General features: G+C 42.3%; 1 protein-coding gene across 5 annotated transcripts in view; it reads right to left on the reverse strand.

Annotated features, from left to right (window-relative positions):
* Positions 1-13,902, reverse strand: part of hk2 (hexokinase 2) — a 41,099-nt gene that overhangs the window by 8,889 nt on the left and 18,308 nt on the right. For 4 of the 5 annotated variants that reach the window (XM_071536904.1, XM_071536901.1, XM_071536902.1 and 1 more), the window contains 4 exons: positions 12,057-12,218; positions 6,803-7,036; positions 5,466-5,770; positions 190-338 (listed from right to left, as the gene is read on the reverse strand). In XM_071536904.1, the coding sequence (XP_071393005.1) occupies positions 190-338; positions 5,466-5,770; positions 6,803-7,036; positions 12,057-12,218 (850 nt within the window). Of the gene's footprint in view, positions 1-189; positions 339-5,465; positions 5,771-6,802; positions 7,037-11,507; positions 11,513-12,056; positions 12,219-13,902 lie in introns of all 5 variants that reach the window. The other variant, XM_071536903.1, reaches the window with a different exon arrangement.

The raw sequence follows: 13,902 nt of genomic DNA on the forward strand, positions 1-13,902 counted from the left end.
TCCTCAACTCAACTGAAATGATGCTTTTTGTATTTTATTTTCCAGTCCACAAATTGAAATGTTCTAGTTAGTCTAAAAATGTAAAGATGTAAATATGCAAGGTGGGCTTTTTTTCTTTCTTTTGACAGGCCATGGAAATGTAGTGCTTAAACTGAGCCGAGGTAACAGTAACCCCTGGTGCTGCTTTACCTCCTCGCCTGTGCCTTGCATGGTCTCCTGTGGGATAGCGTAGATCTTGTTGTGCATCTCCACGCTGCGCTTCTTCCCGCTTCGCACTCGCACCAGCAGCACCCTGAAGTTGGTGCCACCGAGGTCCAGAGCCAGGAAGTCGCCGCGCTCTGATGAGAACAACAGATGAGCACGAGCCCCCCAAACACCCACATACAAACACATGAATGTCCAGACTTGTAGCCGCCCCTACGCACACAGACACACAAAAGAATCAATCCAACATTCACACTAGCCTGAGAAGGAGACTGAAATATTGACGTGGAAAGTGTCCACTCTTAGAATAACAACTACAGGCCTACTGTCACTATTCACCAGATCAAAACACATCTGTACAAAAAACACTGAGGCATTTGTTGGAGGAAAAAACAGGGAAACAAACAACAGGGAGACAAAAAACACACAACCACAGTTTGCTGGCCCTATTTATTTTTTAGGCATTTTATGCTTTATTTGATAGAGACAGTGTGAGAGAGACAGGAAGGTATGGGAGAGAGAGAGAGGGAAGCAAATGACCGCGGGCCGGATTCGAACCCGGGTCGCTGCAGGAAGGACTGAGCCTTATATAGTACGTGCTCTATTCAGTGATCCACCGGGGTGCCCCCGTTTGCTGGCACTTTTTGATTACTGCATCAATCACAGTTCACAGTATGCTCACTAAGTGTAAGCAGAATTCTTCCACGCTTTCGAGGTAATTATTTCCCTTGGTGCCTGTTAATCAGTGGGCAGTTTCATGATGCTAAATTTAAATGTTTGCGCAAATTCAGTACACTACAAATTCAAGGATGTTACACTGTTTTTTTTGTTTTGTTTTGAGTATACATAAAAATTGGAAAAAAATAACCAGATATTTGTTGGGATTCAACGAGTGTCTCACATTAATATCAGTATCTTTTTTTCTACCAGAGGCTTATTTGATTTAGGCAAAATAGCGTTAAGTGTAGGGTCTTGGTAAGCTACAAACAGCGGCATGAGATTGTGTCTTTAAATTAGTAAACAACTAATTTATTTAGCAGGGGCTTCGCTCATGCATAGTAGGGCTGGGCAATATATCGATATTATATTGATATCGTGAAATGAGACTAGATATCGTCTTACATTTTGGATATCGTAATATTGTGATATGGCATAAGTGTTGTCTTTTCCTGGTTTTAAAGGCTGCATTACAGTAAAGTGATGTCATTTTCTGAACTTACCAGACTGTTCTAGCTGTTCTATTATTTGTCTTTACCCACTTTGTCATTATATCCACATTACTGATGATTATTTATTAAAAATCTCATTGTGGAAATATTTTGTGAAAGCACCAATAGTCATCCCTACAATATTGTCGCAATATCGATATCGAGGTATTTGGTCAAAAATATAGTGATATTTTATTTTGTCCATATCGCCCAGCCCTACTTCAAGCTACTTACAGTCAGTTAGTGTAGAGAGTGATACACATCCTCTCAAATAGTGGAAGGAACATGAAATTGTCTTTCCAGCACTGAGCCACCTGGCAAAGAAGTATCTTTGCATACCAGCCACCAGTTCCCCTTCCGAAAGGGTTTTCAGTTACAGTATATTTTAAAACAGGGAAGGAAACCCTGTCTTTACATTTTATTTTGATCACAGTCTCGTTTTAATAAAAGTGCTTGAGACATCTCACATGTGGCTTTGACTTACAACTGAACATTTAGCCCACTTCGTAGAAAATACTGAGATATATATTGTGTATCGCCATTCAGCCTAAAAATACCGAGATATGATTTTTGGTCCATATCGCCCAGCCCTAATGCATAGTATGGTGAAATGTGATGGAGGTGAATAATCTTCATTAATACCACCTAGGGTTGTCACAATACTAGAATTTCTAACTTTAAAACAATACCCAGGAAAATATCAATATGCAATACCATTTTCGATACCACAGGGGAAAAAAATGAATTTTCAATCTTTTATTTTTAAATATTGTTTTCATGTTAAAATATAATTTTTACATTCTCTCTCTCTCTCTCTCTCTCTCATCATCCTACAATGTGTATTAGTATGCTCACTAAAGTGTAAGCAGGATTTTTCCTACATTTTCAAGGCAATTATTTTCCTCGGTGCCTTAATCAGTGGCTGGTTTCATGGTACTAAATTGAAAATGTTTGAGCAAAATATTGTGTGACATGAATGATGAATGAACTAACTAATCAGGGAAAAAGGCATATATCAGTGTTTGGGAGGTAGTATGTTTGAATGTTATATTGTGCTAGCCTAGTGAGCTAGGTTTTGTATCCAGCTGTAGGTGACCATCTGTGCTTCAATCAGAATGCTGTTTATGCTACTTTTAAAAAGACTGGTCACAGTTTATTTGGATAGTCTGATGCTGATACTCGGCTCACTTTCAAGTGACTATAATGTGTCACTAAAAGGTCTACTGAGTTTCAGGTGATACAATAGTGTGAAAAGTAGTCTATAGATATACAATGTCTGGGTTTGATTGGGGGATTTCAAATCTGAACCACAAGATGACTCAGAAAGAAAATGCTCTATTTACAGCGGCACTCCCTCCTCACTAGTGACGGTATCGCTTTGTTTCCACACACTGCATGCTAGTGTACAGTAGAAAAAGTAGATTTTACATTTGATTGAGAGCTTATGATTGCATTAAAAAAATAGGGAGAAAAAAAAATCAGCCTACTACAATCAGCTTTTTTCCCCTCTGGATCAGCCTTGAGAAATCCATAATCAGCCTCTAGCATCCAGCTTGGTAGGGAGGAAGGTTTGACGGATAATGGGTTTATACCAATGGGCTGATATATTTTTGAACATTTTTGAACAGATGCAGCTGACAGATGATATTTTGTGCCAATATACACTACCAGTCAAAAGTTATTCAAAACTATGAATTAACACAAATGGAATTATGCAGTGTCCAAAAAAGTGTTAAAAAAATCAAATCAAAACTATCTTATATTCTAGATTCTTAAAAGGAGCCGCCCTTTGCCTTGATGGAAAGGCAAAAGCTTTGGAAAGAAATTCATACATAGGCATCAACTTCACTAAGCAGAAGCCTTTAGATCAAAATGGATTCAAGAGAATGAAAAACATAATGCATTTAATCAGGCATTTAAAAACTTTGGATTGGTAGGGTTAATCATAATAATAATCATGATCACAATCACAGTAATCCTAATGATAATTAAAACTGCAAGCAGTGATGAGCGGGCCCTCACAGCTGTGTGCAAGTCGGGGTGTGCTGCAGTCGGGGTGTGTTGCAGCCACGGCATCGTTACCGGACACCGACCGGTTGACGTGGCCCACACCATGAAAATTCCATGTAAATCATGTGGTGATTGTCGCACAAGGCTTACTTCCTGTTGCCAGTAGGTGGCGCAATGACTGTGACTCCCAATTGGCCTGTAGATGTCCTCAGGCCTGGACTCTTGTCCAGCATGTGAAATCTGGTGCAGATTGGACAATGTACACTCAAGGTCACACAACTTCCTGTTGCCAGTAGGTGGCGCTATGACTATAACTGAATATTGGCCTGTAGATGTCCTCAGGCCTGGACTCTTGTCCAACATGTGAAATCTGGTGCAGATCGGACAGTGTAAACTCAAGTTAACACCGCTTCCTGTTTCTTGGCGAAACATCGAAATTCCCCGTTCCGCCATGGCAACGCCGTTCAACGAAAGCTCCCAATTTTCACAACTAAGCGTCATCAAGGTCCTACGGCTTGTCTGACCACATTTGAGGTGGATCTGGTCAACCCGCTAGGAGAAGCTTTAAAACATGTCATTTCCTGTTGCCAGTAGGTGGCGCTATGACTATAACCGAATATCGGCATGTAGATGTCCTCAGGCCTGGACTCTAGTCAAATGTGTGAAGTTTGGGCCAGATTTGACCATGCACAGTCGCGTTACAACCCACTTCCTGTTTCGTGTCACCAGTAGGTGGCGCAATGCCTATGACTCCTACCTGGCCTGTATATGTCCTCAGGCCTGGACTCTGGACCAGCATGTGAAATCTGGTGCAGATCGGACAATGTAAACTCAAGTTAACACAGCTTCCTGTTTCATGGCGAAACATCAAAATTTGCCGTGCTGCCAGGGCAACGTCGTTCGACGAAAGCTCCCTATCTTCACCACTGAGCATCATCAAGGTCCTACGGCTTTTCTGACCACATTTGAGGTGGATCTGGTCAACCCGCTACGAGAAACACCACAAAGTTTAAAACATGGTATTTCCTGTTGCCAGTAGGTGGCACTATGACTATAACCGAATATCGGCATGTAGATGTTCAGGCCTGGACTCTCATAAAACGTGTGAAGTTTGGGCCAGATTTGACCATGTACAGTGGTGTTACAACCCACTTCCTGTTTCATGGCGAAACAAGGAAATTCACCGCCTTGCCACGCCCACGCTGTGTGACGAAAACTCACACTTCACACAACTTTGCATCGTCGAGGTCTTTTATACACGCTGACCAAGTTTGACGTGGATCCGATCAACCGCCTAGGAGGAGTTCGTTAAAGTACGACCCCTGCAAATGGCCAAAAATGCCCAAAAATGTCACAATCAATTCAAAATAGCCGACTTCCTGTTGGTTTTAGGCGCATGGTACCACCAGACTTTTTTTTAAGTCTGGACATGATACACGTGCCTACCAAGTTTTGTACGTCTAGGACAAATGTACGGCGAGGGCTACTCTACTCTCGCTATCGAGACGTTTTGCCACGCCCATGCGCAAGACCCATAAAATATATCATTTTTCACCACTTCTGACGCGTGTGCAATGTTTCACAACTTTTCGAGCACATTTAGCCCCTCAAAAATGTGATTCTTTCCGAGGAAAAATAATAATTCCACGAACGAAATACAATAGGGCTTCGCACAAAGTCCTGCTCGGGCCCTAATAAATAACATATTCATGCATGTGTGGGATCGAATGAAATGTCTCATTAGAATCAATTCAGGCTAAGGGCTTCCTATAGACAACCAGAGTGGCATTCATCAAGTATATAATGAATGTAATATATGATGAATGTATATATGAATGAATACATAATGAACCAAAAACACTGCATCAGATCCGTCATATTGGTGGTGGACAACACTGACTGACTATCCAATTTTTAATAAAACCTAGTAGGGACAGAACTTCCTGCAGCGACTATGTGTCTACTGAGCAGGTTTTAGACCTCTACCCTCTTTGAATGAATGACAGCCAATATGGCCCCGCCCCTTTCTCCTCTCAAACCTACCTGTTCCGTCTGGCGTGGACCTGACGTAGGTGGGCAGCATCTTGACGCTGGCCTGCTGGTGGGTTTGCCTGGACAGGCCCCGCACCATCTCCTCGCCCATCTTCTTCTTCACCTCCAGCAGCTGCTCGTGACTCATACGCAGGGTGTCGAGGATGCGCTGCCGCTCGGCATGCTGGGTGGCCAGGCGGTAGGCCACCGCTGTTACCATGGCTGCGCCCTTCCCACTGCCGTCCTGTGACCGCAAAAAGCGCACATCGCAGTCCGGCACCAGCCGCCGCACCATCTTGTGGAGCCTTCTGGCAAACCTTGGGAATGGGGAAAGGAAATGTCATCGTTAAAATCAGCGATATTTTTTAATCATTTCTGAAATCACTTGTTTTGTTTTTTTACAGAAAGGCTTTTATTTAATTCCCAATTTCCTCAAATCACATGGGATCTTTAATGATGGATTACCTAAGATTTTACTATACCACTGCACAAAATAACCATGTTACATCTGCGAAGGGTTGATAGGGTTGCAATTATCAAACCATCACAACAATGCCTCATTGATCGTCAGGTGTGAAGGAATCAAAAAGGCACATGACAGCAGCCTGGAGATTCTGTGCTCTGATGAAACACATACTGAAATCTCATCTAAGACCACCCCTGCCATGAAGCAAGGGGGTGGCAGATTCATGGTGTTGGGGGGCAGGGACTGGGAGAACAATGAATGGAGCCAATTACAGGCACATTTTTGACATGAACCTGCTTCAGTGCCAATGAGATTAGAATGGAACAATGACCCAAAGCATACAGCCAAATCATCACTGGAATGGCTTCACAACAAGAATGTAAAAGCCCTTGAGCGGCCCAGCCAAACCCCAGACTTGAATCCCATTGAAAATCATTGGAATTACTTAAAGATTCATTCATTCAAAGATGCTCCCCATCCAACTTGACCGAGCTTGAGCAAATGTGGAAGGAAGAATGGAAGAAAATCCCAAATCCCAGAACTGTCTTTGTTAGATGAGGAGGAAGAGCTAATCTGTCTATGATTATTAAAAAAGACAAGATTACGTCAGAGGAGAAAGTGGTCTCTCTTCGATCTGCTCCATGTTGTCTTCAGTATCAGTGGAAAGAAGCCCAAGCAGACCATTCACAGTTCCTGTGGTCTTGCGTCGCCCTATACGCAGTTATGGCGGCAGCCTACGTGCTACGCTGACACTGCAGACAGCTATGGTGCACGTGTCGGGCCAAAGTCTCCAGTCTTGAACCCATTCACACTGTAGCATAATCTTTGGGACAGCTAAGCGTACACATCTGCAGCACGGTTCACGTTACGCAGCATCACTTACTGTGGATGGTTTTTGTAAACTGAGCCGTCCACTCCAATGGTGGTGCGCAGCCTCTCAGCCGCCTTGTTATCCCGGATCTGCCGGAGGACAGCCACTAGAGTGGCGGCGCACAAGTGGGCGGCGCGTGTAGATACTATCTGACACACCCGCTGAGTGGCTACGCAGTCCTCAGGCGACGGGTCCAGGCCCAGGCTCCGGAGAACATTCTCAGCACTCACCAGACCTTCTGTGTCCCTGCAAGCAAAGCAAAACACAAATCAATTGAACTGCTGTGCAACAAAGTGAAATAAATGTAAAAAAAAAAATCACTGAGAGCAGGTGTTTCAGTACAGCTTACCTGTTTTACAATATTAATTTTGCCATTTATTAATTCATTTATTTATTTATTAATTCATTCATTGATTCCTTAATATGATAGGCCTGGCCCTCTATACATTCCATCCCCTCTGCAACCAAGCCCCCAAGTCTTTGCTCGACATAAATCATCTGGCTGAATAAGGATATTTTATACACAATACACAGATAAGGTGTGTTGCAGTTTAATTCTGAGTGATGTTTCAGCACCGTGGACAGCGATACCGGAAGTGTGTCATGCTTCATTAGTAGTAAATCTGCACACCTGAGAGAGTGAGAATACGGCGGAAAAGACTTTTGCCACACACCATTGTTCCACCTCCCCTTTCCCCTAAAATTAGTACTGTGATTTTAATAGGAAATAAAGCTTCCTTTTAATTGTAACAAAGACATCAGACTCCTGATATTTGCACCACAATTTGGTGCCGAAAACCCAGGACAAATACAACGAAAGAAGGATGATTAAAGAGTGAAGACGTGGATACCAGGACAAACAATGACAGACTTAAGAATAAAAAGATTAAGGGGAGCAGTCCGTACTGCCACGACAAGACTCTTAAACAAGATTGATCAGGAGGTTGGTTTGGAAAACCCCAATGCGGACATGTTAGAAGAATATCTGGAACAACTGATGGCAAGAGAAAGAACTTTGATGGACTGTGATCGGGAAATTGAATCAGAAACACCAGTTGATGACTTGGACAAGGAAGTGAACTCGACATTTCAATACCTGGATGGAATAATGGCAAGAAAGACCAGGATAAAACACATTCTAAGGAGAAATGCTGAAGATGGTGAGAGTACAGCTTCAAATAACTCTGAGCGCTATAACCCGGACAATGATGAGAGAAGATGAGCAGTCAAGTTGCCTAAACTAATTATTGAGGTGTTTTCTGGAGATGTAAGCCAGTGGCAAAGTTTTTGGAGTCAGTTTGAGACGGCTATAGATAAAAACATGAGTCCAACCAAGTCTGATTCACTTATTTGAAATCCTTTTTATATGGTACAGCATCTAATGTAGTTGCGGGACTCTCTTTATCAGATGAAAACTATGACAGTGCCAAAAAAATGCTTATCAGCGTGAATCAAGATATGCCAAGCTCAGTTAACAATATCCTGCATTTTATTTGAGGGGAAGTGAAAATGTAGGATACGTTGTTTTTTTTTTAAATTGTGTGTGGTGTTTTTATTATAATAATAATTATTATTATTTGAAATTTAAATTACTAGAAATTTCAGGCGACCCCATTTGAATTCCATGCGACCCCACTTGGGGTCGCGACTCCAGGGTTGGGAAAGCCTGGTTTACGTATTTGGCTCTAAAACACCTAAAAGAGTTTGGTGCGTTTGAGAAACCTTAGAAATAATCAAAGTATCGAGGTTCAGCTATTGGAGACGCCCAAAGTGAGCTCTTCAATCATCAAAATGCCGAGTGAAATGATAAGGAATGACTTGGCCAAAGGAATGCCCATGGCTGACATCCCCGTGAGAGGAATAGAAGAATTGGGAGTCCTAATTGGAGGAGACCAGTACTGGAGAATAGTCACAGGAAAAATTGAAGTCGCACTGGAAAGTATGTTTGGATGGCTGGTGCAAGGAGAGGTCACCACTCTGAACATTATCACTGAAGCTGTTGACATCGAAGTAATGCATGTTTGTGTTGGAGAGGATCAGGCACTCTCAAACCAGTTGCGCAGCTTTTGGGAAATAGAATCACTTGGAATCCTTAATGAAGAATCACATTCTGAGATGGATGAAAAGGCTGTGAAAAGTATCTAAAACAGGGCATAGTGGAACTGGCAGAAAATTATGAGACTAATGGCCCCATTTACTACTTACCTCATTATGCAGTGATCAAAGAAGTAGAGATGCACCGATTGTTTTGGCCGATTCCGATTTCCGATTTTTTAAAAGTCTGACCTGCCGATTCCGATTTTCTGTCTAAGAACTATAATTGACAGTATACACAAACATTTTTGTAACTTTTCTTTAATGGAAAATTAAAATTCAATTGTATGTTCATAATAAAACATTGACTATTAATAACTTACATTTTCTCCAAAACTGCACCAGGTTACAGGACCTTCTCTCACTCTCACTCAAACAAATCTCAAAATAAAAAAGTGCTCCAGGTTACTGGACAGAGCTTTTTTGTACAAATAAAATCCAAATGAAAATGAATTGCAGTATATCCCACTTTATACTTTCCCAAAAGAAAACTGGTGCAACAGATCTATATAATAACACACCTAATGTCATTTATTTACATCAAAAGGTTATCCATGCAGCCCAGCCCAATGTAATGGAGATTTAAAGAGTCATAGTGCCATCTTGTGGTGGAAAAAAAATGACTTTGTTTTGACTCCGTTGAGATCGGGAGGTAGCTTGTTTCTCCCACACAGTAAGCAGGCTGACCAATATCATGCATGTGATAAACTGAAGCTTGAAAAGTAAAATCGCCGTTTATTTCCATACATATGCGCGAGCTCAGTCCACCTGACAGCCCTCTGTTCTGTCGGCGGAGAGAGAGACACACCGAGTGTGGTGGTTTCGGCGCATCGGCCGACGCTCGCTGCATGTTGCTGGCCAAGGCTGTTAGCTTGGCGCTGATTTGTTCCCAGTGATCCGACCAAGATTTTGGCGGGGGTCACGGCGCCGATTGGTCACCGGGTGCCCGGCGAACGGGTTTTTCGGCAGGATCGGGTGGATCAATGCGGCCCATGAGCGCGGTGGAGAGGACAGCGGCAGAGAAAGCAGATGGGACGCACTGGAACGGAGATCAGTATGGATGTATGGACTATTACAGCAGAGTTTTTACCGTTGATCTGCCGGTCACCGGTCATGGCTAATCAGCTGAAAACCCAAACAAAACAGTCAGAAAACGTACATAGCATTGTGTACGTGTGCAGTCACAAGAGCTATCCAGAGTTTTTGCTGTCATTTAGGAGATTCGAGTGTGCAGTACCATCTATTCAGATAACGCAAAAACTTTTAAGTGAGCTGACCAAGATTTAAAGGAAATGTGGAATGTGATGAAGGGAGAAGAAATGCAAAGGTTCTTTTCTGGAAAGAAAATCACATGGAAATATATAGTGGAAAGAGCTGCATGGATGTGGGAATGTCTTGTCAGATCTGTTAAAACCTGTATCAGAAAAGTACTTGGACAGGCCTATCTGACATTAGAGGAAATGCAAACATTGGTAACCGAAGTGGAGGTAGTAATAAAGGCCACTTACCTACTTGCATACGGATAGTCAGGACCCACCACCGCTCACCCCAGCTCACTTTTTGATTGGTCAAAGAATAACAACCTTGCCTTCAGAGCCTATTCATGTTTCAGATACAAGAAAGGTGGACGGAGAGCAACTGACGAGACGGTGAAATTATCGCCATAAACTGGTGAGTGAGTTTTGGAACAGATGGAGAAAGGAGTATGTGATGGAGTTGTGTTCGGCTCACTGTACCAGTCCAGTAAAATCAGTTTTATTCAAGGTTGGAGATTTAGTTCTCATTGACGAGGAGAAAATACCACATCATATTTGGAGGATGGGATGAGGGGAGGAAGTGTTCCATGGCAGAGATGGAAAAGTAAGATCATGTTCCGTTCGGCTACCTTCTAACCCTCATCTCAGAAGACCTATTCAACTTCTCTACCATCTTGAATTAGAGTGATGAACGTGCTACTGTTCACTGGGCCGGAGTTTGTTGCAGTTTAATTCTGAGTGATGTTTCAGCACCCCGGACAGCGATACCGGAAGTGCGTTATGCTTCATTAGTAGTAAATCTGCACACCTGAAAAGAGTGAGAATACGGCGGAAAAGACCTTCCAGGTGTAAATCCAGGGTTCAGGATTCAGTTGGTTATTTTATTTTATTTTTTTTATTGTCCCTCACAATGAAATCAGGGGAGGGACTATGGATTGGCCCCGGTCTGTCCGTTCATCCGTTTGTCACTCACAACATGGAAAAGATGGAACTGATTGGATTTTCATGAAACCACAGGGAATGATGCATGCTCCATTCCAGCATTTTCAAAATTACACTGATTGCTCTAAGGGGGGTGCTACAACATGTGTTTAATTGTCTGTGTGTCAATCAAGAAACATGAAGTAACATATTTTCTACTTATTGCCCCACTACAACTCATTCATTGGAGATGGCATATTTACCGTTTACTTGTTTTTATTTAACTAGGAAAGTTGACTAAGAATATTTCTACATAAAATTTCAGGCATTCATCAGACATTCAGACTTGTTGACCCGTGAGCAGCTCCACTGGAGCGGCTGGGGGATCAAGGTCTTGCTCAAGAACACTGACAGTAACTGTTGCAGCAAGGAAAGTGTTACTAAACCACTTCTCCTTTCTAGCTAGTCCAGGCAGTCTTCAAGTCACAAGCCTGCTTCTGTGGTTTTCAAGCTACTGCCACTAATGAATTGTGTAACCCACAGACACACACGCGCACGCACACACACACACACACACACAGGTTGAATTGAAATGGGTTTTTGAAGGCAGATACCAATTCCAATAGCCGATACTTTGTACTGATATTATTCTGTATATTCAAATTTCACAATTTTCATTCCAAAAAAATCTAAAAAAATTAGAAGGATTCAGTGTTCCAAAAAGCTTCTGAAACAACATTTAGTCCATGGGACACTAATACTCATGCTAATACAATTTTTAGGTGGACTGGCAGCTGCTTAAGACAGGGTGAGGCAGGTTTTACAGATTGACACCTCTGACACTAGCTGAGTAAAATCATATCCTCACCACCATCATATTGGCAGTGGGCAACACAGACTGGCCAATATTGGCCTAGCATAACGGCAAAGCACAATACTGGTCTAACCCTAATACACACACACACACACACACACACACACACACACACACTCACTTGTCGTTCTCAATGGCGGAGATGTAGCTGGTGAGGAAGTGTCCAGTGGTGAGGAGGTCTGGTGTAGTCTGGCCGTGGAACAGCAGCTGCTCTTTGGCCATCTTCACCAGGATCAGACGCACCAGTTCCCCCATGTACATCCCGCTGATCATCTTCTCAAATCTGCACACCAACATGCAAAAGAGAGGAATAAAACAACTTAATTGTGATCTTTCTATTTAGTAAAAAATAATCAGGATTATGGTTTCAGGTACAACTATTGCATTACAGGTTCAAGATGTTATTGGATTTTTATGTTAATGGATTTATTACATTTGATTTTATTACATTATGGGTTAGGGTTAGATTACATTATGGTTACATTATGGGCAGTTATTACATTATGGTAAATTATTATGTTTTGGGCTTTCACAGGCTGTTTTCTACCTCCGGCATGGTCGTCAAGGTAGGTCTCCATAGCTTTTCTATTCTGTACATACCCTTTCCTCATTATCTTTCCCTTGTGTAGGAATGTAAGAAAAGTGTGGGACAACAAGTTTGACAATGTCAGAGAGACCTTGAGATACGTATCATTCATATGACATATCAGTCTCTACAAAGAAGTCACTCTGAACTGTTGCGTGGCAATAGCACAGAAGCAGGGGTACTCTCAGGCAACACTGACAAACTGAGCAGTTCATGTAGAAAAACACCCAGTCTTGTCTTCAAGGACAATGACACAAAGGATTCTGCTGGATAATGAATCACAGAATAATAAATGGTGGATAAATATGAATTCAATGAGACTTTTATTCTACCAGAAGTAAACTGTATTCTGCATTTTGTTGTGACAGAGTAGACTCTGTACTTTTGACTTAAAAAAAAACCCCTCACCAACACTTTAACGCTACTGGTTCGGTTCATTTTATACACCAAAGCTTGCCGGCTGGGTGGTGTTTGGACATCGATCGGGCCCAATCACATAAAAAGCGGAGAACTCCATCCAGCCGGGAAGCCGGGTCACATCAAACAAAAGCACAATCAAATGACAGGCACAGACAGTTTAATCCAAGCTGCAAAAAACCCGGCACTAAGCTAGTTTTCACTTCTTTCATACTGTTTGTTGTACTTGCTTACATGTGGGATGTTTGAAAAGGCAATTGTCAGAGAGGGGGAAAAAATCATAGTAGATCCCATTCATTTCCTGCACCCTGAGTACAAGCTCCTTCCCTCCGGTAGACAGTTTAAAGTCCACCCATGTAAACTAAACTGGTACAAGCACTCCTTGGTCCCCCTGTCCATAAAAGCCCCGAACAACAGGTCAGGGGGTAAGATCAGAAACCAGAGGCTCATGTTTTTACATTATATGTTTTTATATTGTAGGTTTTGTATGAAAAAATGGAGCATCGCGTTAGTTCAGGCAGAACCAATCACATTCAAACAAGTCAATGAGGCGGTCTATATAATCTGCCAGCTCACACTGCTGATCATTCATGCCACTGCTGCTGTTGACACAAGTCGATGCAAACTCCCTCCACCTCCCCAACCTCCTCCTGCTGTTATCTGTACACAGGATGCTCTCCGAATTATGTCTGGTTTTATGTTGGAATTCATATTATTATGTTTACTATGCCTTGGGGGGATACAACTGTATAACCATTTGTCCAAACGCCTTTGACGTAAGTGTCGCTGACTGAATGTTTGTCAATATGCACAACAGGCATCATTTGTCCAAGACAAAGTTCCTTCGGGTCAAATTTATCTTAACATATTCCACCACCGTAACTCCCATTATGCCAAATCTGAAACATTTTCACCATCACTGGCCAATGGCTTTAACCACCGCAAGCATTCGCCTTTCTATGAT

This window comes from Centroberyx affinis, unplaced genomic scaffold (genome assembly GCF_046629955.1).
Source record: "Centroberyx affinis isolate AG114_WGS23_722 - 3 ecotype Tasmania unplaced genomic scaffold, CSIRO-AGI_Caff_v1 ptg002955l_1, whole genome shotgun sequence".
Taxonomy (NCBI): domain Eukaryota; kingdom Metazoa; phylum Chordata; class Actinopteri; order Beryciformes; family Berycidae; genus Centroberyx; species Centroberyx affinis.